General features: G+C 43.4%; 1 protein-coding gene across 2 annotated transcripts; it reads left to right on the top strand.

Moving 5' to 3' along the window:
• The first annotated feature begins 117 nt into the window (after nt 1-117).
• Nucleotides 118-26,758, top strand: LOC121580677 (plasminogen activator inhibitor 1 RNA-binding protein). 2 transcript variants are annotated; one of them, XM_041895662.2, is made up of 9 exons: nt 118-499; nt 7,225-7,417; nt 11,143-11,277; nt 12,607-12,675; nt 12,831-12,908; nt 13,306-13,483; nt 16,072-16,128; nt 16,328-16,489; nt 24,989-26,758. In XM_041895662.2, the coding sequence occupies exons 1-9, from the start codon at nt 244-246 to the stop codon at nt 25,046-25,048; spliced, it is 1,188 nt and encodes a 395-aa protein (XP_041751596.2). In that variant the 5' UTR covers nt 118-243; the 3' UTR covers nt 25,049-26,758. The 2 variants fall into 2 exon arrangements, with proteins under 2 accessions (XP_041751596.2, XP_041751595.2); XM_041895661.2 differs by having other exon boundaries at nt 119-499; nt 13,306-13,507.

The raw sequence follows: 26,758 nt of genomic DNA, 5'->3' as shown, positions 1-26,758 counted from the left end.
AACAGTCGTCACCTGACACGATAACATTTGCATTTGTTTACAAGCAGGGGGGGCAGGACCGAGTTTGGGAAACACTGGGCTAGACGACTACATTCCCCATATCGCGCTACTGAATATCCCGGATATTCCTCGCGCCGGAAGAGAAGAGGTACATTTCCCAGCCATCTTGTGGCCGTATCTAGCGAATTGTTCGCACCAAGCCTCGTAGAATCGGAGGTGAAATTCCGCTGAAGGGGCGCGATCATGCCCGGACATCTGCAAGAAAGCTTCGGCTGCGTCGTAACCAATCGGTTCGACCAGCTATTGGACGATGAATCAGACCCGTTCGAGGTGTTAAAGGCGGCGGAGAATAAGAAGAAAGAGGCGGCCGCAGCTGGTATCACCAAGTCTGCAGCCCAAGCCGCCAAGCAGCCCAAGAAGGAGTCACAGAAGGATAGGAAGAATCCGCTCTTTGACAAGAAAGATGAAACACAGGCTGCAGTACCTCTGAAGAAAGAAGGTAAGGTTGCACGCTGACAAATTGGTGGTGCATTTATTTCAAAACCTGCACAAACCTAGCCAATTTGCTAACAACAACATGATCAGGGTCAACATGGGTTCTGTCCTGTTGCGATCAATTTAGAGGGCAACAGAAGAACCAACTGCGAACATGCACATATCCAATGCATGATTGTTAGACAGGTTAATCATGCATTGGATAGCATCCACCTGTGCACTCTGGCTAGCCTCTCGCTGAAATCCATTCCACCTGCAGGATGTGGACTTTGTAGATGATGGCGCTGTGGTTGCTGCGCATGATAATGTTTTTGTTGTGAAACAGCTCGAGCTTGGTGGGCATATTCAAACTAGATTATTTCTTAGCAGAATAAAAAGCTAGCTGGCTCTCCTAGGGATTTGCGGGACAAGCTAGCTTGCTGCGTAGTTAACTAGCTATTCTTCAAAACAACACGGATACTGAACTGTCAGAAATGTCGAGCTGAACGTTAAGGCCGGTGCGTGATGCTGTAACTAGGTAGTTCGGGCGACCTAGCCAACCAATGTCCGGTGCAGGTGGTTGTTGTTTTAGTATTTGGTAGCTAGAAACTGGCCAACACAAATAAAACAGTGCAAGTTGGCTATCCAGTTATTGCATAGCACTGTTTTCATGTAGCTAGCGTATTCAAACGGTTTATGCAGTGAAGTGTTATGACAGTGTAACTAGCGTGATGGCGTTTGTTTTCATCTGCTCAGAAGCTTTTCTAAACAGATAATGTTACTGTACTTAACTTTCTAGCTAACAAGCTACTTGTAAGATTTTTTCGACATGCATGCGCAATGTTTTTGTAAACGAGTGCATCTGGCCAGATGTCCACCACAACACCAGTAGCTAACTAAGCCCCCTCGAAATATTAGCACTAGCTAAATGCATTGAAGGAAGGTGTGTCAGCCAGTAGTCAAGAGTGCATGCTGTCAAAGTAATAATGACAGGATGTAGCTAGCTAACACAACACCCTCATGAAATAGCTAAGCAACTTCCGCTGGAGTAACCTAACATCTTTGCTGACAGCAGGCCCATATTTCATGTTGTTAAAGCTACAATATGTAACTTTTTGGGCGACCCGACCAAATTCACATATAAATGTTAGTTATAAATCTGTCATTAAATATTCTCATTGAAAGCAAGTCTAAGAAGCAGTGGATCTTTTCTATGTGCTTTATTTCTATGCTTTCTGTTTTTAAATTTAGATTGTGCCTCTTTTACTTTCAGTTTTGTACTTCAAACCGCTAAAAACAATATTTTTGGTTATGGAAAATGTATTTCTCAATGGTTTAGATGGTACAATAATTATCTAAACTATATTTGCTTGTTTTGTCACATACTGAAATTAGGCAGACTATTTAAAAAATTGCAACCAGGAAATGTCGGAGCGATTTCTGCATAGTGCATCTTTAAATAGATACACATGGAAAGGCTTAATGTGACCACGCCCCCGAGTAGGGTACAGGCATAGGGTACTCCTGTTACTCCAATGTAATTAGGCTACCTTTGGCATCATCCAAAGCAAACTACTGACACTTTTTTGTCGTTTCAATAAACGTTTTCAGCAGCCGCACTTGTCGTTATTAACATACTTGGCTGTCACAACAACAAATTATTTGCATGATACTTATTCAGTCACTCTAATTTGTTGTCCAACCCTGCTAAGACCTACAGTAAAGCTGTCGCATTATACTTACATCACTGTTTGTTTACCCCTAGCTTTTTCGCCGGTTAGCTGACGTTAGCTGGCTGGCTAGTGAGAGAAGTTCATCTCGATCTAGGCTAATTTGCTAGTCTTAGATATGTCGCGTAACTACTTCCAGTCTTTGCCTACCCTTGAACGGTCTAGGTATTTAGAAAAGTAGATTGTTGTTGGCAGGCCTATATGACCTTTCAACTTGCTGGAGACCAGATGGGGATACCTAGGGCTGATCCCATTTAGTCGATTGTTTAGTCGAAAGGCTGTTGGTCAACCCAGATTTCTTTAGTCGAGCTGTCACAAATGATTTAGTTTGTTTCACGGTGCACAAGACACCTGTCTGATTGGCGCCTGTTTCAGTGGACTAATCCTTTGGAGGCCACAGTGATGGCACAGTCCATCACTCTAAGACATGTGCTACTGAAATTGTAAATGGTTATATTATGTAAGAATAATGGTGCAACACTAATACATATTATTTTAGAACAAAATGCGCTTTGTCCCGCGATGGATAGCGGTCGCCGTCCGCGTTTCTGAAACAGTCTTCAGTGCGCCGTTGAATTGGCGCCTTTCCCTATATGTTGCTAAGTGCATAATAGCGAAGTTAAGCAGCATATTGGTGTTGAGAACAATGTATGGGAGGCAGCAGCTAAGTCAGGAGACGAGAAAACAGCCCTTGCCTTAATTGTCTAAGAGAAGTGAGGAGAGAGGAAATCCCAACTTAATTAGGTCTATAATCAATAGCCTAACTGTTAAACGTGCCTGGCTTTTAAATCATCCATATAGATCTACAGAAATAAGACATATCCTGCTTCTGTTTCCAGTTTGAGTGTTTGTTTAATAGCCTAGTGATTCCATGAGCACCAAGCCTCAGGCAACCACAAAATGTAGGATAAAGCAATTTCACAAATTCAGCAGTTTTTAATCTTTGCTATGCTGTAATAAAAGGCTTTTTCAATGTTGTTTTCATTAGAACACACTGTTCCCAAGGGGTAGAAAATAGTATTGTAATCTAACAGGGGCGGCAGGTAGCTTAGTGGTTAAGAGCGTTGTGCCTGTAACCGAAAGGTCGCTGGTTCTAATCCCCGAGCCGACTAGGTGAAAAATCTGTCAACGTGCCCTTGAGCAAGGCACTTAACCCCAATTGCTCATGTAAGTCGCTCTGGATAAGAGCGTCTGCTAAATGACTAAAATGTAAAAATGTAAACAGCACCTGTTTGTTACACAAAATATGCACGCAGCTCTCGCTCCTATACCCTCTTTCTTGATCTCCTTATTGTTGTTGTTATTATTATGATCATCATTATAATAAGTGATGTCATTATCATTAGTAGGCTTAGTATAGCAGCCTTGTATAACCACCATTGAGCTGTAGGCCAAAGAGCGCGTCCTGTTTAGTCCTAATACCGTAACTTACTTAGGCCTAATATTTCAATATCAATCAATCATTCATTCCTTCATGTCATCACACAGCATACAAGTAATTCATGCTTTGAAAATGCAATCGAGCATTTTAGTTTTAAAATGAAATAACAAAAGGGAGTTTTGGATGATTAGCCTAAACAATAAATAAACCGCAATTCATGAATGCATGCAACTGTTTTTAGTCTTTGCTGTAATAAAGTCTATATTTATTTTCTTTCCCGTTAGAACATACTTTTTCGGTACATTTATAATTTATTCAGGGTTTACACTGTTCGTATCATATTGTAATCTTACTGCACCTGTTTGGCACACAATACTCACATAGCGCTTGCTCCTATACCAGGGTTCTTCAATTCCGGTCCTGGAGGGCCGAAACACTTCTGTTTTTTATTTCTACCTGGTAGTTAATTGCACTCACCTGGTGTCCCAGGTCTGAATTAGCCCCTGATTAGAAGGAGAGGATGAAAAACAGAGGTGTTTCGGCACCTCCAGGACCGGAATTGAAGAACCCTGTCCTATACCCTCCTTTTTCTTGATCACCAATAGTTTCCACAACTAAGTAAAATGTCTTCCACACATCTGACTTCCCCTTTCCCTCCTGAGCAACCAGTAAACATTCCCCCGTTTCGAGTTTCTTTTTTCATGTCCTCTGACCTCTGCATCCATTTTGCTGCTACGGTGTTCGGAGTTTGTTATAACCAATTTATTGATGTCATTATGATAGGCTATAGGTCAGGCCCTATTGGTCACGTGCATGCAATGCGTAGATGTTTCACATTAAGAGAGCAAGGGTTGAGGGAATGTTTTTCCTAAACAAATGAGGTATTTCAGTAACAACTTTTCAGTCAGAGAAACAAGTAAGAAACGAAATGGCTGTAATTAAGTTGCAGCTTCAGCACGGACAGTGCGATAAACACTTGCTGTCCTGTGGTGCCTGTTCGCTGCAGCAGGGAGGAGAGAGACAACGTGCGCTAGTCACACAGGCACTCGCTGTCATTTAAAAAATGTTTACACAGCATGACCATCTCTTGAGTAATTTGTGTGTCTTATTTATTTAATCAAACAGTGCGCTTAAAGCATCAGAGAAGCTCACTTTACATGTTGTGTTTTATATTTTTGTTCAGTAATAGTTGATTTTATTGAAACACAGGTCGTGTCTATATGTGGAAAAATACACGTTTTAACATTTAGAACAGATGACTCGGTCGACCAATATTTTTTTTTGTCGGGGACAGCACTAGATACAACCCTACCTAATGGCCCAAATCAAAGTAGCCTATGGCGATATCTACACCTACATGGTGCAATCTCCAGGTTTGCATAAATATCAAAATGCAGAAGAATATTAGAGCTGTTATTTGGACGGATACAGCTCAATAGTCCTTACTTCAGGGGTCTCCAACAGGTTGATCCCCAGCTACCAGTAGCCCGCAGCCCAACTATGATTAACTCTCCAAACAATTCTGAAAGTACATGAAAGTACATGCTATTTTCACGTTCCACCGAACCTGTCATGAACAAATCTCAAGTATCAGACACGGCAAGCTCCCAACTACTAGCTAATCAACACAACATTGACATGATCCCACCCCTGGTTAGCCACTATTGGTTTAAAAAGCCAAACCGAACACAATAAATGCCTATTCATTTCCAGCAATATTGCCCCTGTCTGTTGGTGTGGTGCGCGTGTTTGTCTATCACTCCGTGTGTAGCCAGTTGATGTGATAACCGTCTTGTGATTTGACAGAAATACTTTCCTCAAAACCTTCTCAATTAAATGTTAACTACAAAGTAGGCTTACCTGGCAGAAGTCATATCATGAGGAAGTACTGTATATCATTTGTATCTATTATTTGTTATTTGCTAACTTTGCCTTAAAATGAGCAGCAGCCGTACAGAACCATCGCTAGACCTGCATATTAGTTAGTTTTCTTCCAGACCTACAAATATAATGGTATTCTGTTGTGATTTAACCATTGGCATGGACTCATAACATCCAATTTCATTGTTTCTCTATGAACAATTGTAATTTTGAGAGTGAAAAACCAAAAAATCGAAAACCAGGAAAAATAAAACTCGGAACATAATTTGGGAAAATATAAAACAGATTTTATAGGGTCCCTCTTAGATGTTTATCAACCATTATTTTACCAGGTATATTGACAGAAAACATAGTGTACTACTTTATCTTGTACACTAAGGACCCAGGGGAGAGAAGAGAAGAATGTGCCTATTTGAAATGTAGATAAAAATGAGTCTCTTGCAACGTTTAATTTTTTTCTCCAGTAGCTCTCATGCTAGAAAAGGTTTGAGACCCTGCCTTACTACAAGCCAATTAGCAAGCTTTATACAAAACGGCTTACCGGTGATGAACGGCTTGAACACACATAAATGTATCGCGTAACCGGAGCTTTCCATCAACATGGCTTAATAGCCTGAAACCATGAGATTCGTCTAACCTGGTCCTTGGGCAGTTGATGAAACTTAATTTTGTGGTGTTTTCTCGTACTATTGTTCAAACAAAGCGGTAATGCAACAGCCTTTCGGCATTTTAAAAGCAGGGTTAGTTAGCTAATTGAAGAAAGTCTGTTGGAATCGGCTCTTTGGCTGATAATCGTGACGCACATTCCATGTGACTGTCTACCTGTTCATGCTAACATTCTTTGTTTTAAAATGAACGTGTTTTTAGGTATGATGTAGCTCAGGGTTCTTCAATTCCGGTCCTGGAGGGCCGAAACACCTCTGTTTTTCATCCTCTCCTTCTAATCAGGGGCTAATTCAGACCTGGGACACCAGGTGAGTGCAATTAACTACCAGGTAGAAATTAAAAACAGAAGTGTTTCGGCCCTCCAGGACCGGAATTGAAGAACCCTGATGTAGCTTGTTAAGACGACATGGAAATATGTTAAAAATGACCAATCAAGCACATCCAATATGATTATAGATTTTTTTTAGTTAACCTTTATTTAACTAGGCAAGTCAGTTAAGAACAAATTCTTATTTACAATGACGGCCTACACCGGCCAAACCCGGACGACGCTGGGCCAATTGTGCGCCGCCCTATGGGAATTCCAAATCATGGCCGGTTGTGATACAGCCTGGAATCGAACCAGGGCGTCTGTAGTGACGCCTCAAGCACTGAGATGCAGTGCCTTAGACCGCTGCGCCACTCGGGAGCCCAATGAATGCAAATAAAAATAATACAGCTGTTGTCGGGTTATGTGTAAAGCAGGAAATTGAACATGGGAGTAACAGGAGCAGCCTACGGCTGTACCCTACTCGGGGGCGTGGTCACGTTAAGCCATGCCACGCCATGCCGTGTGTATCTATGCTTACTTGAAGTTCCTCATGCAATTCGCCTCTAGTCTAGACACTCGTGCACAGTACCACTCTTGATGTTATTATATTTTTTGGTTACAACATTATGATTTGGCCCCAATAGCCTTTATCAAGCCAAAACATGTTTTAATCAAAAAGTATTATTGAAAGAGTGGTTTTTGGTTGCACCGCCCTCCTAATTAGTCTCTGTAGTCATATCAGTGTCCACCTCTAAAGCCTCCATGTGTTGTTGTGGTGGCAGGTATCAGGCGGGTGGCCCGGAGGCCGGACCAGCAGGGCCAACCTGGCTCCCAGCACCAGGCCGGGCAGGGCGAAGGGCGGCCCGCCGGCGAGAGGAGGCCGGAAAACAGGAGACCCCCACGCGAGCGCCGCTTCGATAAACCCGTCGAGGACAAGCCCGACATCGGAGAGAGAGGAGAATTCTCTGCAGAAAAGTGAGTAGTTGCTGTAGTAAATGACAACGCTTAGAGCAATTTTTTGTTAATGATAATAATAATAATTATTATCATCGTTGATGAAATCTGGATGTCTGGGAATCGTGGGATAGACAGATGTCCGGGACACACTGCATGCTTCAGTTTGTTATTTCTAAGTGTCAGATAATAATAATAATAATAATAATAATAATAATAATAATATGCCATTTAGCAGACGCTTTTATCCAAAGCGACTTACAGTCATGCGTGCATAATTTTTTTTGTGTATGGGTGGTCCCGGGGATCGAACCCACTACCTTGGCGTTACAAGCGCCGTGCTCTACCAGCTGAGCTACAGAGGACCACCCATACACCAGATGACACCTCTCTCTTTCACTTGGCTTTGACTGTAGTTTGTGCTAACTAGTAACTAAAGCAATGCAAAAAACTGTCAAAATTCAAATCACACCTATTATCCTCACAGCCTACAGTGAGGGGAAAAAGTATTTGATCCCCTGCTGATTTGGTACGTTTTTCCCACTGACAAAGAAATGATCAGTCTATCATTTTAATGGTAGGTTTATTTGAACAGTGAGAGACAGAATAACCAGAAAAACGCATGTCAAAAATGTTAGAAATTGATTAGCATTTTAATGAGGGAAATCTGTATTTGACCCCCTCTCAATCAGAAAGATTTCTGTCTCCCAGGTGTCTTTTATACAGGTAACGAGCTGAGATTAGGAGCACACTCTTAAAGGGAGTGCTCTTAATCTCATCTTGTTACCTGTATAAAAGACACCTGTCCACAGAAGCTATCAATCAATCAGATTCCAAACTCTCCACCATGGCCAAGACCAAAGAGCTCTCTAAGGATGTCGGGGACAAGATTGTAGACCTACACAAGGCTGGAATGGGCTACAAGACCATCACCAAGCAGCTTGGTGAGAAGGTGACAACAGTTGGTGTGATTATTCGCAAATGGAAGAAACACAAAAGAACTGTCAATCTCCCTCGGCCTAGGGCTCCATGCAAGATCTCACCTTGTGGAGTTGCAATGATCATGAGAATGGTGAGGAATCAGCCCAGAACTACACGGGAGGATCTTGTCAATGATCTCAAGGCAGCTGGGACCATAGTCACCAAGAAAACAATTGGTAACACACTACGCTGTGAAGGACTGAAATCCTGCAGCGCCCGCAAGGTCCCCCTGCTCAAGAAAGAACATATGCATGCCCGTCTGAAGTTTGCCAATGAACATCTGAATGATTCAAAGGAGAACTGGGTGAAAGTGTTGTGGTCAGATGAGACCAAAATGGAGCTCTTTGGCATCAACTCAACTCGCCGTGTTTGGAGGAGGAGGAATGCTGCCAATGCTGCCAATGACCCCAAGAACACCATCCCCACCGTCAAACATGGAGGTGGAAACATTATGCTTTGGGGGTGTTTTTCTGCTAAGGGGACAGGACAACTTCACCACATCAAAGGGACGATGGACGGGGCCATGTACCGTCAAATATTGGGTGAGAACCTCCTTCCCTCAGCCAGGGCATTGAAAATGGGTCGTGGATGGGTATTCCAGCATGACAATGACCCAAAACACACGGCCAAGGCAACAAAAGAGTGGCTCAAGAAGAAGCACATTAAGGTCCTGGAGTGGCCTAGCCAGTCTCCAGACCTTAATCCCATAGAAAATCTGTGGAGGGAGCTGAAGGTTCGAGTTGCCAAACGTCAGCCTCGAAACCTTAATGACTTGGAGAAGATCTGCAAAGAGGAGTGGGACAAAATCCCTCCTGAGATGTGGGCAAACCTGGTGGCCAACTACAAGAAACGTCTGACCTCTGATTGCCAACAAGGGTTTTGACACCAAGTACTAAGTAATGTTTTGCAGAGGGGTCAAATACTTCTTACCCTCATTAAAATACAAATCAATTTATAACATTTTGGACATGCGTTCTTCTGAATTTTTCTGTATTTTCTGCGTTATTCTGTCTCTCACTGTTCAAATAAACCAACCATTAAAATTATAGACTGATCATTTATTTGTCAGTGGGCAAACGTACAAAATCAGCAGGGGATCAAATACTTTTTTCCCTCACTGTATAACCTACAGTGCCTTCAGAAAGTATTCATACCCCATGACTTATTTTACATTTTGTTGTTAGAGCCTGAATTAAAAATGGATCAAATTAGTGAAAACATGTTTTTAGAAATGTTTGCTAATTTATTGAAAAGGAAATAATGAAATATCTCATTTACATAAGTATTCACACCCCTGAGTCATTACTTTGTAGAAACACCTTTGGCGGCGATTACAGCTGTGAGTCGTCTTGGGTATGTCTATCAGCTTTGCACATCTGGGTTTGGGGATTTTCTCTCATTCTTCCTTGCAGATTTTCTCAAGCTCTGTTAAGTTAGATCGGGAGCGGCGGTGAACAGTAATCTTCAAGTCTTTCCACAGATTTTCAATTCTGGGCTTTGGCTGGGCCACTCAAGGACTTTCACATTCTTGTTCTAAAGCCATTCCAGTGTTGCTTTGGCTGTATGCTTGGGGTCAGTTGGTAGAGCATGGTGCTTGCAACACCAGGGTTGTAGGTTCGATTCCCACGGGGGGCCAGTATGAAAAATGTATGCTCTCACTAACTGTAAGTCGCTCTGGATAAGAGCGTCTGCTAAATGACTAAAATGTAAAAAATGTAAATAGCATGATTCTGCCACCACCATGCTTCATGGTAGGGATGGTGTTTGACGGGTGATGAGCTGTGCCTGGTTTTCTCCAGACATAGTGCTTTGCATTCAGTTAAATTTTTGTCTCATCAGACCACAGAATCTTTTGCCTCTCAGTCTTTCACATGCGTTTTTGCAAACTCTAAGCGTGCTGTTAAGTGCCTTTTTCTCAGGAGTGGCTTCTGTCTGGCCACTCCCATAAAGCCCAGATTGGTGAAGTGCTGTAGAAACTATTGTCCTTCTGGCAGGTTCTCCCATCTCAGCCAAGGAACTCTGTAGTTCTGTCAGAGTGGTCATTGGGTTCTTGGTCACCTCCCTGACCAAGGTCCTTCTTGCCCAGTTGCTCAGTTTGGTCGGACGGCCAGCTCTAGGCAGAGTCTGGATAGTTCCATATTTTTTCAATTTCCCAATGATGGAGACCACTGTGCTCTTGGAAACTTTCAACACTAGAAATTGTTTTATACCCTTCCCCAGATATATGCCTCATCACAATTCTATCTCAGAGATCTAGGGACAGTTCCTTGGATTTCATGGTATCGTTTCTGCTCTGACATGCACTGTCAACTGTGGGACCTTTATATAGACAGGTGTGTTTCTTTCTAAATCATGTCCAAACAATTGAATTGGCCACAGGTGGACTCCCAAGTTGTAGTGACATCGCAAGGATGATCAAAAGAAATTGGATGCACCTGAGCTCAAGTTGGAGTGTCATAGCAAAGGGGTGTGAATACTTGTTACATGTTTTTAGGATTTTTTTTAGAATTTATGCTAAAAATTTTAAAAACGTGTTTTAATTTTGTCATTATGGGGTATTGTGTGTAGATGGGTGAGGAAAAAAAATCAATTTAATCAATTTTGAATTCAGGTTGTAAGACAACAAAATGTAGAATAAGTCAAGGGGTATGACTACTTTCTGAAGGCACTGTATATATCCTTGCATGTTTTTAAAACGTTCAATAAAGTAGTTTTCGTAGTTCTGTGCTGCTTGATGCTGAGCCTATGTGTGTGTCCCTCCTCAGACCTCTTGGAGACCGGCCCCCCAGAGGGCGTGGTGGCGGGCGTGGTGGACGGGGGCGGGGCATGGGCCGGGGCGATGGCTTCGACTCCCGTGGCAAACGGGACTTCGACAGACACAGTGGCGGCGGTGACAAACCGTGAGTCATTTCTGCTCTGAGTCCTTAAAGGACTAGTGGTAGTGATGGTCTTTTGGGGGGATTAGAGCTTCAGATGCTCTGTGACTAGTGGTAGTGATGGTCTTTTGGGGGGATTAGAGTTTCAGATGCTCTGTGACAAGTGGTAGTGATGGTATTTTGGAGGGATTAGATATTCAGATGCTCTGTGACTAGTGGTAGTGATGGTATTTTGGAGGGATTAGATATTCAGATGCTCTGTGACTAGTGGTAGTGATTGTATTTTGGAGGGATTAGACATTCAGATGCTCTGTGACTAGTGGTAGTGATGGTATTTTGGAGGGATTAGATATTCAGATGCTCTGTGACTAGTGGTAGTGATGGTATTTTGGAGGGATTAGATATTCAGATGCTCTGTGACTAGTGGTAGTGATGGTATTTTGGAGGGATTAGATATTCAGATGCTCTGTGACTAGTGGTAGTGATTGTATTTTGGAGGGATTAGATATTCAGATGCTCTGTGACTAGTGGTAGTGATGGTATTTTGGAGGGATTAGATATTCAGATGCTCTGTGACTAGTGGTAGTGATGGTATTTTGGAGGGATTAGATATTCAGATGCTCTGTGACTAGTGGTGGTGATGGTATTTTGGAGGGATTAGATATTCAGATGCTCTGTGACTAGTGGTGGTGATGGTATTTTGGGGGGATTAGATATTCAGATGCTCTGTGACTAGTGGTGGTGATGGTATTTTGGAGGGATTAGATATTCAGATGCTCTGTGACTAGTGGTAGTGATGGTATTTTGGGGGGATTAGATATTCAGATGCTCTGTGACTAGTGGTAGTGATGGTATTTTGGAGGGATTAGATATTCAGATGCTCTGTGACTAGTGGTAGTGATGGTATTTTGGAGGGATTAGATATTCAGATGCTCTGTGACTAGTGGTAGTGATGGTATTTTGGAGGGATTAGATATTCAGATGCTCTGTGACTAGTGGTAGTGATGGTATTTTGGAGGGATTAGATATTCAGATGCTCTGTGACTAGTGGTGGTGATGGTATTTTGGAGGGATTAGATATTCAGATGCTCTGTGACTAGTGGTGGTGATGGTATTTTGGAGGGATTAGATATTCAGATGCTCTGTGACTAGTGGTAGTGATGGTATTTTGGAGGGATTAGATATTCAGATGCTCTGTGACTAGTGGTGGTGATGGTATTTTGGAGGGATTAGATATTTAGATGCTCTGTGACTAGTGGTGGTGATGGTATTTTGGAGGGATTAGATATTCAGATGCTCTGTGACTAGTGGTGGTGATGGTGGAGCTTTTGGTTTCCGTTTTTTTCTCAACAGTCAGAAATCCGAGGAGAAGCGTGGCGGGAGTGGCTCTCACAACTGGGGGAACCCCAAGGACGAAACGAGGTCGGTGTTCAAACAATCATATCCTGCTCCCTTAAATGAGATGAAAGAGCATCGTTATGTGTAGTCAAGGACACAGGTCCTTTGTTGATGTTGACTGGTTTGTTCCTTCGCCCTTGAGGGGATAAATCAAGTTGTGTTGAATTTCCGTTCCCCAGTGGTGATGCTGAACAGACTTCTGCCCCTGAGGTAACCCCTGAGGGAGAGGAACACCCCCCTGCTGACTCTGAGAACAAGTGAGTACCCTCCTGGACCTGTCTAGTTAACCTCCCCACACACCTCTGTGCAGAACACCCCAGGACTGCTGCTCTGACTGTAAAACGGGACCACCAACTACACAACCAACTCATTTAGCTCCTTTTCATTTAACCTTTTATTTATACAGGTTAAGTTGAATTTTTGCCAGGGATACCTGTTCTTGAATTTGTACTGGTTCACTATGGTGCTGCATTCATGATGGTTCTTGCTGCTTCATTCAGTATGATCTCAACGTTCAATTCATCCTGTGGTCCACAATGCAAGCAGCCCTACAGTCAATCTAGAATAAATCCAAAACAACAACAGAAATGTGAAAGCTAACAGACAATGGATGGTAATCGCTTGCAATAACAAATGTGTCTCTGTCTCCTCCAGGGAGAATGAGGTGGAGGAACCAAAGGAGGAGGGCCCCAAGGAGATGACCCTGGATGAATGGAAGGCCATGCAGGACAAGGAGCGAGCCAAGGTGGAGTTCAACATCCGCAAGCCCAACGAGGGCGCCGACAGCAAGTGGAACAAAGGCTACGTTCTGCACAAGTCCAAGAGCGAAGATGTAAGTGACGAAAAGCCGAAAGACGTAAGTGACACGAGCCGAGAATTTGTATTTATTTTTTGCTTATCTATAGTTGTGCAGTGCACTGTTAGGTGTGTATGTGTATATATATATATATATATATGGATGTTTTCCCATTGTATTTGGTTGTGTTTAGGACTGTGACAGTCATGGAGTTTTGGATGACGGTAATTGGCCAGCCAAATGGCCGCGGTCTCCATAATAACCATTCAAATAGGAATATTTGTGTATATATATGTATTTGTTTTGGCCTACATTTTCTGCTTTCCTCCACTCCTGACTGCATGTGCTGCCATAGAAATAATATAATGAAAAGAACGGGCATCCCCATTCAAGTCAATGAAGGCATAAGGGGTGGACTGGTCATTACAAGTGTATCCATAGGAGCAAAGCAGGAAGTAAAAACAGGAAGTGTACCCATCAATATGTGCTGTGATTTGTTGATTCAACTCAACTTACATTACAAAAAAATACTTTCCATTGCATGAGCCACCTCAGTTATCATTTGAATGAACATTCTACATTAACATGGAAATTATTGCATCACAATACCAGGCAACCATTGCCAGTGTATCCATGAGTTTACCAGTCAAATATATGGGGTGAAGGAGTCAATGGAATGACCAGATTGGCGCACGTTCAACAAATCTGATCTAACAAAGTGGATATTTGTCAAATCCGTCATGATTTATGTATTGTAACAGGCCACAATGTGGTTACTGAAGTCCGATTTGGATATATTTGGCAGTTTCCGCTGCATAACATGTAGAGGTTGTCCCTTTTTCAGGTTTAGAAGAAGTGACTGCTAAATGCTAACTCCTGTTCGTATAAGCTGGTTATCTTAGCTAGCATACAGAAATTGGTGTGGTAGTCTAATGCAGTTGATTAGTAACGATGACATGAACATGTATTGGTGTTGACATCCATACAAGGATTATACTCCCGATTTTTTTATTTTTTATTTTCCTCAACATAGTGTGAAATACACAAACAATAGCCTAAATGTACGCACATTTTGCTGGGGGCAATGAGGAGACTCGGGATCTTTCCCCCGCGGCCTTTTACCCCTCTCGTTTCCATGGCAATTCCATTGTTTTGGTCGAGTTCGATTAACCTCTTTTACCGCATCTATTGCCAAGGTTAGAGGTTCCAAACCCATTATATTCATCGTTTGCTACAACACCTTGCTTGTTCCAGCAAGGGCAACAAAGTTTCATCACGTTGTTAAGAGTCCATGTTATCGCAGAAAGTCTTCAATCAGCTGTTCGTTCCCCCCTCCCCCCAAAAAACTAGGGCTGGCACAATTACTGTATAACCGACGGTAATGGATGAAGACCATCATGAAAATAAAATAACCGGCCTACCGAGTGGCGCAGCAGTCTAAGGCACTGCATCGCAGTGCTTGAGGCGTCACTACAGACCCAGGTTCGATCCCAGGCTGTGTCACAACCGGCCTTGACCGGGTGTCCCATAGGGCGGCGCACAATTGGCCCAGCGTCGTCCGGGTTAGTGGAGGGTTTGGCCAGGGGAGCTTTACTTGGCTCTTCGCGCTCTAGCGACTCCTTGTGGCGGGCCGGGTGCCTGCAGGCTGACGTCAGTTGAACAGTGATTCCTCCGACACAGGCTTCTGGGTTAAGCGGGCGGGTGTTAAGAAGCGCGGCTTGGCGGGTCATGTTTCTGAGGACGCATGACTCAACCTTCGCCTCTCCCAAGCCCGTTGGGGAGTTGCAGCGATGAGACAAGATCGAAATTGGGGTGAAAAAGGCGGTAAAATACAAAAAACTATAAAAATAACAATGTGTAATTGTGCCAGCCCTAGTTGTGTTTTGCAGATTTCATTGTGTTTTCTTGCTGTACTGTGTCATTTCAAGTTTGGAAAAAAGTTTCAAGTTAGAAAGAAGTTTCATGATTGATTCCTATCAACGGATCAATGCGAAAAAATATTGGTAAGGTATTAAATAACTGTGGTGGTCTGTATTTGTTTATGTATTGGCCAACAAAATGGCTGATATAAACCAGATAGTAAACCAGCAAACAACCCTCCCCAAGAGGCTATGCCATTACAACCCTCCCCAAGAGGCTATGCCATTACAACCCTCCCCAAGAGGCTATGCCATTACAACCCTCCCCAAGAGGCTATGCCATTACAACCCTCCCCAAGAGGCTATGCCATTACAACCCTCCCCAAGAGGCTATGCCATTACAACCCTCCCCAAGAGGCTATGCCATTACAACCCTCCCCAAGAGGCTATGCCATTACAACCCTCCCCAAGAGGCTATGCCATTACAACCCTCCCCAAGAGGCTATGCCATTACAACCCTCCCCAAGAGGCTATGCCATTACAACCCTCCCCAAGAGGCTATGCCATTACAACCCTCCCCAAGAGGCTATGCCATTACAACCCTCCCCAAGAGGCTATGCCATTACAACCCTCCCCAAGAGGCTATGCCATTACAACCCTCCCCAAGAGGCTATGCCATTACAACCCTCCCCAAGAGGCTATGCCATTACAAATGTGACTGACGTATTCATCCTTATTGTTGGTCCTTTCTCTTGGATGTTGCAGAGACCAGCTGTGATTGATGCTCCGGAGATTGAAGCAGACACGACCCCTCTGTTCAAGGTGCCTGTTGTTTCACATATTCAACCCTATACAATTCTGATAAAACAAGCCTTTATCTACACACTCATACACATTGGCATAGTATATCAGGAGTTTAATTATGTCAAACTGTAGTTAGCATGTTGGCTATTTGAGTTGAGATGGTTGCTATCAGCGGATTCTGGTTAAATGTAAACAACATCAATTCTTCCTCCATCAGGGCAATCCTGAAGAAGTCGGCCCGGATCACCACTTCCGCAAGCCCGCCAACGACATCACGGCCCAGCTGGAGATCAACTTTGGAGACCTGGGCCGGCGCGGGCGCGGGGGAGCCCGTGGAGGAAGGGGAGGCCGCGGTGCGGGAGGAGGCCGATCTGAAAAGGTAACGCTAATGGAGGCTGTTGTCATTGAACACAAATAGATGTAAATATTGATCACAAAAGGCTATGATTACTAGGGTTGAATATTTTCCCTGTATTTTACAAATGTTCAATCCCGAGAATAAATCACTTTTCTCCCGGGTAACCCGGTATTTCCCGCCAAAACCGGAAGTGTCATTCAAAAGCATTATAAAGCATATAAATATGTTGGGATTTGATTCAAGCTTTGATCAGCATGAAAATTCAAACTTGATGCTACCTGAGCCTGATGAGACATATATTAAATACATTTTATCAGTCCTACATTAACGACGTTTAATGAACCCAAGCACAAAAAAGCACAAATTATTGTGCCATTATCCAATACATATATGATATAGGCTACTGCACATTACGCACGACAGAAAAACATAAAAGCCCATAGCTAGCTATATAAAGCCCATAGATGTAGCTAGCTATATAAAGCCCATAGATGTAGCTAGCTATATAAAGCCCATAGATGTAGCTAGCTATATAAAGCCCATAGATGTAGCTAGCTATATAAAAGCCCATAGATGTACCTAGCTATATAAAAGCCCATAGATGTAGCTAGCTATATCCTCTCTTGGGTAAATCAATTAATCTAGCTCCAGTAGGCTAATCTTTTTGAGCGTGAACTGTATTACTGTACTGTATTGTATTATATGGACTGGAATTACGCACATCATTCAAACCATGATAAAGCAGGAGAGAACATGCGATTCTGGTGCAGAACATGCGGCCTACAAAGGTACAAGTATAGGCTACTGAAATATAATGGGGCCTATTTGTGTCATTAGTAGGCTGACGAATATATATATACCTTTCATAATATTTCCCCTAATGTTATTAGCCTCCTCTTCATCGTTCTAATGACATCCTTGAATAATATAGGACTAGAATTAGATGCAGAAGGCTTTCACTTCTCTTCACGAAGATTGAATGGGTATGGGGCTGAATAAATAACTGCTATGGCCTGCCACCATCGCGCGTTTGCTCTTCTTTCAAACTACCCGTGAGTTCTCTTGGCTGCTGTATTTAACATTCAGCAAAAAATAGCTTGCCGAATAGTCTATTGGTATAAGAAATGCTAAAAAAAAAAAAAAAAAGATTTCCAGCAAGCTATTCTAGTCTAGCTTTTCCTGCATGGAACTCCAAGAGCTAAGGAGCGTTTTTTTAAGGAGGCCAGCAGAGCACAGGTGGTTGCGTATTGCGCAAGAGACAGAGGCTATAAGTTAGACACTTCTTATGCATCATTAATTAGATAAATATAAGGCTAGTACTGCATTAAATGTATTACCTGTAAGAGGTAGGCTAATACATCTATCTATCTATATATATATATATATATATATATATATATATATATATATATATATATATATATATATAACTCAGCAAAAAAAGAAACATCCCTTTTTCAGGACCCTGTCTTTCAAAGATAATTTGTAAAAATCCAAATAACTTCACAGATCTTCATTGTGAAGGGTTTAAACACTGTTTCCCATGCTTGTTCAATGAACCATAAACAGTTAATGAACATGCACCTGTGGAACGGTCGTCAAGACACTAACAGTAGGCAATTAGCTAATTTTCCCCCTAACATCGGACACCCCCTAACATCGGACACCCCCCAACATCGGACACCCCCTAACTTTGGACACTCTCTAGCGGTTGGAGGACTAAATCACCTCGAGCTCAACATTTAAATGGACTGGAAAAGAACGGTAAGTTTTGCGACTAACGACACCCTTCTAGCTAGCTGACCACCGATTTTCAGTGCAATTTGTGTAAGTTAAGTTAGGTTTTGAGCGTTTTCAAAAAAGGTATATATGTACACATTTTGTGCAACACGCTGCATATTGTAAAATTTGACTGCGCGACAGACCACACATCATTTCATATCCAACTTTTTACCTCTGAAATATAGCTAACTGATTTTCTAATGTTGCTAGCTTAGTTGCTAAATGTTGATAGAACTGCTAAGACAGCAAAAAGGAAATAAATTGTAAGCGTTAGATAATACATATCACAAAAACAGCTGAATGTTGTCAAGCTTTATCGTATCAAAATTGGAGTCCTCCGACGGAGGCGTTTTGCACAATCTGCAAAAATGTATTTGGAACTTTGAACCATTAACTTTTTGACACCTATCACTGTTGGCTATGTTTCATCTTACAACAGCTACATAGAGGGAGTATTTAGTCAAATTTGACAATTTATGCATCAATATTAAACTAATTGGGACACTCATTTTCATTACAGATAACATCAAACAAAAAACGTGGGTACACTTTCAGTTAGTGAAAACTTTCATCACCTTTCAATGCCTTAGCTTTGAAATGTAAATGTTTATTCATATTCAGATTGAGTTATCTCCGTGTGGTGCCAGGATAACAACCTCTCCCTCAAAGTGACCAAGACAAAGGAGATGATTGTGAACAACAGGAAAAAAAAGAGGACTGAGCACGCCCCCATTCTCATCGACGGGGCTGTAGTGGAACAGGTTGAGAGCTTCAAGTTCCTTGGTGTCCACATCACCAACAAACTATCATGGTCCAAACACGCCAAGACTGTCGTGAAGAGGGCACAACAAAGCCTATTCCCCCTCAGGAGACTGAAAATATTTGGCATGGGTCCTCAGATCCTCAAAAAATTCTACAGCTGCACCATCAAGAGCATCCTGACTGGTTGCATCACCGCCTGGTATGGCAACTGCTTGGCCTCCGACCGCAAGGCACTACAGAGGGTAGTGCGTACGGCCCAGTACATCACTGGCGCCAAGCTTCCTGCCATCCAGGACCTCTATACCAGGCGGTGTCAGAGGAAGGCCCTCAAAATTGTCAAAGACTCCAGCCACCCTAGTCATAGACTGTTCTCTCTGCTACCGCACAGCAAGCGGTACCGGAGTGCCAAGTCTAGGTCCAAAAGACTTCTCAACAGCTTCTACCCCCAAGCCATAAGACTCCTGAACAGCTAATCATGGCTACCCCGGACTATTTGCACTGCCCCCCCACCCCCACCCCATCTTTTTACGCTGCTGCTACTCTGTTAATTATTTATGCATAGTCACTTTAACTCTACCCACATGTACATATTACTTCAACTACCTCAACTAGCCGGTGCCCCCGCACATTGACTCTGCACCGGTACCCCCCTGTATATATAGCCTCCCTACTGTTATTTTATTTTACTTCTGCTCTTTTTTTCTCAACACTTTTTTGTTGTTTTATTTTACATTTTTATTAAAAATAAATGCACTGTTGGTTAAGGGCTGTAAGTAAGCATTTCACTGTAATGTCTGCACCTGTTGTATTCGGCGCATGTGGCCAATAACATTTGATTTGATTTGATTATCTTTCAAAAATGTGTATAGTATGCCAAGTTATTTAGCTACATGTATTAACACCACAGCATGGAGAAGGTCAAGAGGAAGCAGTGGAGTGAGGTGGACAAGTTCCATGCCTTGGAGGACTGCGGGGCAGGGATGGCTATCCGCCAGGCTGCCAAGGTTAGGCATCTTTTGTTTTTAGGAGATTACCATGTGTATGTGAATTTTATCTGCTAGTAACAGTTTTCTTTTCTTATCTACCAAGGTGCATGGTGTACCTCGGCAGACCCTGGCGGACAGGCTGAGCGGCCGGGTGACCCATGGTTGTCGCAGTGGACCACCCACATTGCTTGCACCAGAGGATGAAAATTCTCTGGTGCAGTACTGTATCTATGGGTTCCCCTTCACCAGACAGAGGCTGATGAAATACGCCAACAAAATAGGCAGGTATTTGGTGTTCTATGTATTTATATATGTAGATTGGTGGACTGACTGTTCTCAATGTGTGTGATGTAAATGTGGATATGTATGGTGATGCCAAAACAAACATTTTCATCCTGGATGGACAATTATATATTCTATTCTATTCTATTGTAGGTTTCGGCACCCAGGGGAAACAATCCCACCACTGGGGAAGAGGAGGTGGGAAATGTTCAGGAAGAGGCACAAGAACCTGAGCATGAGGAGGCCGGACACCCTGGGCAGGGGGAGAGCTGAGTGTGCCACACGTCCGACGATGGACACCTTCTTCACTTCTTATGAGAAGCACTTGGAGGAGAGTGGGTTGAGGGAGTAACCCAGACAAATCTATAACTGCGATGAGTCTGGGTTTCGTAGCGACCAGAGCAGGCACAAAGTGCTGGCTCCCCGGGGCGCAAAACACGTGTACCAGCAGGCTCCGGGGACCAAGGAGCACATCACAGTGCTGGCCTGCTTCAACGCAGCTGGGGAGGACGTACCCCCGTTTATCATCTACCCCAAGTGTTTCCCCGGTGGCCACTACACACTGGGAGCCCCCCCCCCCCAAGCCTTGGCTAGCAGTGGCTACATTGACGGGGACCTGTTCAGGAAGTGGTTTCAGCACTTCTTTAAGCATGCAGTGAAGGAGCGCCCTCTCCTTCTCCTCTTCGATGGGCACAAGAGCCACATGGACCCGGAAGTGCTCGCGGCGGCACTAAGGGAAGGGGTTATACTTCTTTGTCTTCCACCACACTGCACCCATGTCCTGCAGCCGCTGGACGTGGCATACTTTGGCCCTTTAAAGGCTGAGTTCTCCAAGGTAGCTGGAGACCTTAGCCATTTTGACCACTCCTACATGGTAAACAAATCAGAATCAGTATTCCGCTACCCGTACCAGCGATGCAAGGACATGCGCTATGTGGTGGAAGGGTTTAAGAAGTGTGGCCTCTTTCCTTTTCACCCTTCAGCCATTGAAGGGTCCCGTTTAATGCCGTCTCGGTCCCTACCGGGTCACACCACCGCCTCTCCTGGAACCAGCAGCACTGTGCCGTCCATCAGCACTTCCTCCCCAGCAACCACAGGAGGACCCTCAGCCCCATCTCCAGTCCCAGTCCCTGCTCCAGTCCCAGGCCTAGCTCTAGAAGAGCACCCCCTAATAGAGGGGGGGCTGATAGCGAAGGACCTGGGGCACATCCTTACTGTCCTGAAGTATCGGCTGGACCGATACAGAAGACTGCCTGTGGTCACCACATGCCTCACCGGGGAGGAATACACGCGCCAGTGGCAGGAGAGGGGTGAGAAGGAGAGGGCCGAGGCAGAGGAGAAAGAGTGTCGGGCAGCCCTCAGAACACAGAGGGCACAGGAGAGGGCTGCCATGGATGAGACCATTGACGCCATCGCCTCTGCAGGACCCCCTGCTGGAACCACTCCTGACAGCTGTATCACTACTGCCAGTGCCTCCCAGTGTGCAACACCTGTAGGAGCCGCCGGAGTCCCAAGCTGCAGAAGAAGGCCACGTGCCTACTCTCCTGGCCACACCATCGGCCAATCTCTCTTTACATATCTACAGTACATAGCACCAGCCCTCAAGTCATCTCCACCTCCTCCAAAACCTCTGCAGCTTCCTCCAGAGGTATTGATGTAAAAAGTTGAAAAGGGTTTTCATGAAACATGCTCTGTCTAACACTACTTTTTCTCAAACTGCAGCACAGAAAAGGAAGAGAAAAGCTCCACTGGTCACATCTGTCATGCCACCACTCTCAGGTACTTCATCATCTGTTTTTCTCTCTCTCTCAGTTGTATCAATTACTATTGTTGTTGAAGAACTTCTACATTTTGCAAAACCATATTAATCAATTTTTATTATTATTTTATTTTATATGAAAGAAGACACCTGCTGTGCTCGCTACGGGGAGCATGATCCGCCTGCAAGCTCCTCTCAGGAGTGTAGATCCGAGGTGCCATGGGTGTGCTGTGACTTCTGCCAGCACTGGTTCCACTGCAGGTGTGTGCAGTGGGATCAAGAGGTAGCGGTGGAGCTGGATTTCTATTGTGATTTTTGTGACAATATAGGTCGAGATTTAATTGTTTGTTTTGTTTGTGTTCATATGAAATTATTTCTTTGTACCAAAAAATAAATGTCTAAAATATAATATATATTTATTGAACCCATCTTGTGTATTTCTTCCTTTACTTTCCAAGTGCACCTCTGCAACACAAACTCCAACAGTGTTTTCATTGTTTATGTCAATGCACATAAATGAAATTAAAGTTTTATTTGATGTAAATTATTAATACTCATATTTTAGTATTCAACTGTTATCTACTTTCTCAAAACATAAGATTAATCTGTAAAACACTGAATATGTTGGTGAAGAACCATTTTTTAAGAGTCCACAGGAGGGCGCACCGGGCTACGCAATGAAAAGTTGACAGGCAAGTCATTCTTTTTTACCGGAAGGCTAGCCAACTAGTCAACTATCTAGTAATCACTTCGGGTACGTGGTTGGTGTCTCTTTTTAACAAAATAGTAAGGTGGCCAATAACGGGGCCGTATGCCGATAATACGGGACGTATTTTTTTGCTAAACCGCTTATCAAAAAGCTGATAATAGTAGTATTTCCACTGAAATGTCAAACTTGCTAATTGCTAACCCGTTAGCTAACATTTTTACGACACCAATAATCACATAACATTGATGGCTTGATCACAAGATAACACTGTTGAAGGTAATAAAAAAAAATTACGCTGTTGAATATGCCGATAATACAGGGTTCCACGCTAAGGTCACACTTATGAAAACTTAGGATACTAAAGAGGCCTTTCTACTGACTCTGAAAAACACCAAAAGAAAGATGCCCAGGGTCCCTGCTTATCTGCGTGAACGTGCCTTAGGCATGCTGCAAGGAGGCATGAGGACTGCAGATGTGGCCAGGGCAATAAATTGCAATGTCCGTACTGTGAGATGCCTAGGACAGCGGTACAGGGAGACAGGACGGACAGCTGATCGTCCTCGCAGTGGCAGACCACGTGTAACAACACCTGCACAGGATCGGTACATCCGAACATCACACCTGCGGGACAGGTACAGGATGGCAACAACAACTGCCCGAGTTACACCAGCAACGCACAATCCCTCCATCAGTGCTCAGACTGTCCGCAATAGGCTGAGAGAGGCTGTACTGAGGGCTTGTAGAACTGTTGTAAGGCAGGTCCTCACCAGACATCACCGACAACGACGTCGCCTATGGGCACAAACCCACCGTCGCTGGACCAGACATGACTGGAAAAAAGTGCTCTTCACTGACGAGTCGCGGTTTTGTCTCACCAGGGGTGATGGTCGGACTAGTGTTTATCGTCGAAGGAATGAGCGTTACGCCGAGGCTCATCCTGACATGACCCTCCAGCATGACAATGCCACCAGCCATACTGCTCGTTCTGTGCGTGATTTTCTGCAAGACAGGAATGTCAGTGTTCTACCATGGCCAGCGAAGAGGCCGGATCTCAATCCCATTGAGCACATTTGGGACCTGTTGGATCGGAGGGTGAGGGCTAGGGCCATTCCCCCAAGAAATGTCCGGGAACTTGCAGGTGCCTTGGTGGAAGAGTGGGGTAACATCTCACAGCAAGAACTGGAAAATCTGGTGCAGTCCATGAGGAGGAGATGCACTGCAGTACTTAATGCAGCTGGTGGCCACACCAGATACTGACTGGTACTTTTGATTTTGACCCCCCCCCCCCTTTGTTCAGGGACACATTATTCCATTTATGTTAGTCACATGTCTGTGGAACTTGTTCAGTTTCTGTATCAGTTGTTGAATCTTGTTATGTTCATACAAATATTTACACATGTTAAGTTTGCTGAAAATAAATGCAGTTGACAGTGAGAGGACATTTCTTTTTTTGCTGAGTTTATATATATATATATATATATATATATAATCTAGAACAGGATTATCTATTTTGGATGCAATTTGAATGGAGTTGATGGAGAGAGAGAGACTGCGAGAGAGTGCTCGCGCGTGCACTGATTTTAAAGCAACGATATTCGAGTGATAAGCTATTTTTAAAACTCTGGAGCTGGAATTTTAAAAATTATAATCTTTACAATTAAAAACAAGGTGACCCCGAAAGCCAGATGGAGATGGTAAATTAGACACGCATTCGGTCCTTATATTACTGTAGCAAGGGCTATGCTGCAGCAAATCTAGGCCTACCTGTCACAAGAAAAAAGGTTGCCATGATGAGATGATACATGCATTGTGAACTGCGCTCCATACTGAGATGGGCTGTCTGTCCCCATCCTGAGCGTTGAATCATCATGCATTGGCCGTAGAGAAGCCAGATTTAGACATTGCATATAATTTAACAGTTCCATTTCACGCCATGCTGTTCATATAAATAATTTATTCAAATTTACCAGTTTCTCGCAGGAAAAGGGAGTGGTTTTGGGCAGTAAACCTCGGTAACCGGGTTCCCACCATTCAACCTTAATGGTTACTGACCATAGAAAGCTGTTTTCACTGACCACAAAAAGTCAAATTGGGTGCTCAAGCTGACTGTGATCATTGTTCTACTTGTTTTGAGTTGTGTTGTTCATGTAGTACCTCCCAATCCCTACTGAACACGACCCAGTATTCTCTGATTGTGTATTTAAAAAAAATATATATTTTTCTCTCTCTCTTGTCCCCAGCCGGGTGGAGTGTCCGTTCCCAACGTTGACGACCCAGAGGCCTTCCCGGCCCTGGCCTAATACTCTAGCACTGCTACCAGCCCACCCCATCAGCCCCTCCGGGCATTAGCCCCGCCCCTCCGGGCCCCTCCTCTACGAGGCTTGCATGCTTACAACTTCTTCAAGTATACGATAAAAAAAAAAGACTGTCATCACACCTGAGGACTGAAATTGTAACCTGTTTTTAAAAGGACAGATAAAAAGACCAAAAAAAATTGAAAAATGACTTCTCTTGATGAACTGAAGCAAATTATTGGTAAACGTTTTGTATTTAGAGACATGATAGCAGGGATGTTTTCATACAGTATGGTTTTTTTTTCAGAGATTATGCATACTTCATGTATATTTTTTCATATTGCTGCTTGAATAAATGTATTTCAGAGATGGAGGTGTGTGTGTGTTTTAACCCCGAGGCTTTCCTCATGACTTTACCTGAATATTTTGGGGTCATCTTAGACAAGCTTTTTTTTTTTGAAAGGGTGACTTTTAAGTTGTGCATTACTCGGATGTTAAACTTACAATACATTTGAGTACCTTTGTACTGAATCTATTACTGTGTTTTAAAAATGTACCTGTGGTCTAGTGACCCCTTAAGCTTAATATTCTTCTGCTTGTCATGCAGGTGAAAGTCAATGCCTCCGGTTTCCTTTATTTTCCTATTGATAGGCTCTTATTTTTCTGGACCAGTGGTTCATGTGCTTTGTCCCTGGTCCAGACTTAACTTCCTGTGTCTTCAGGGCAGCCAGGGTCCAAATGTATTTCTAGGCTGGTCCTTGTAGGTCGTACAGGCTTTACTACTAGTAACCTTATTTTTTGTGTGACCGTGTGTGTGTGTGCGTGCGAAATCAATTGGGTTGATTGTGAATAATTGTTACTTATAGACTTAAAGTACTCCCCTGCCATGAACTTGACATCTTCCGGGCACTTGACCACAAGTTCAAAAGCAGCTCTGTTTTGCCTGAAGTAGTTGTTATTTCTGAGAACATAGTCGTTTCATACTAAGGAAGATTGTCGACTCTGGACATATCTTGCACTTAGAGCGTTTGATAAATATCTATTTTAGAGCTTGGAAAGCACATGGTTCTATCAGCACCAGTACTCTGAAACGTACGTTTATTTTAGTTTTTTCCCTCTTGTGATCATCTTTGCTGTTATTTTTCTACTATTATTATTATTATTGTTTTATCATTACTACAGCAGCACTACTGCATAATTTGTCTGAAGGAAATGGACCGTTCAATGTGGAGCAATCGAGTGCTACAGAATGTATGACTGCTAACCTCGCTTATAGTCATGTGTCTTGCATTTCCAGGCGAGGTTTTATTTTACCAAAGTGGGTATATTTCACACCACAGTAGGCTGCTGAGGGGAGAACGGCTCTTAATAATGTCTGGAACGGAGCCAATGGAATGGCATCAAACACCTAGAAACCATGTGTTTGATGTATTTAATTCCACTGATTCCGCTCCAGTCATTACCACGAACCCGTCCTCCTCTATTAAGCTGTCACCAACCTCCTGTGCTACACACATTGGGGTTGGGGAAGGGGTACATTTAAGACTAATATTGTAAGTGACTGAAAGCTTTACATTACAATGCTCTGGAAAGACTTGCTGGTAATGCATGGACACAGGTGACTGGCGCAAACCTTTTGTAAGACTGTTTGAGCCACTTGACGGTAGACTTCTCTGCAAACATCCCTGTTCTAATAAATTACTTAGAGATGTTAAA

This window comes from Coregonus clupeaformis, chromosome 14, assembly GCF_020615455.1.
Source record: "Coregonus clupeaformis isolate EN_2021a chromosome 14, ASM2061545v1, whole genome shotgun sequence".
In the NCBI taxonomy this organism is placed as follows: domain Eukaryota; kingdom Metazoa; phylum Chordata; class Actinopteri; order Salmoniformes; family Salmonidae; genus Coregonus; species Coregonus clupeaformis.
Note: the sequence above shows the minus strand (reverse complement) of the source record. Positions and strands in the feature narration are given on the sequence as shown.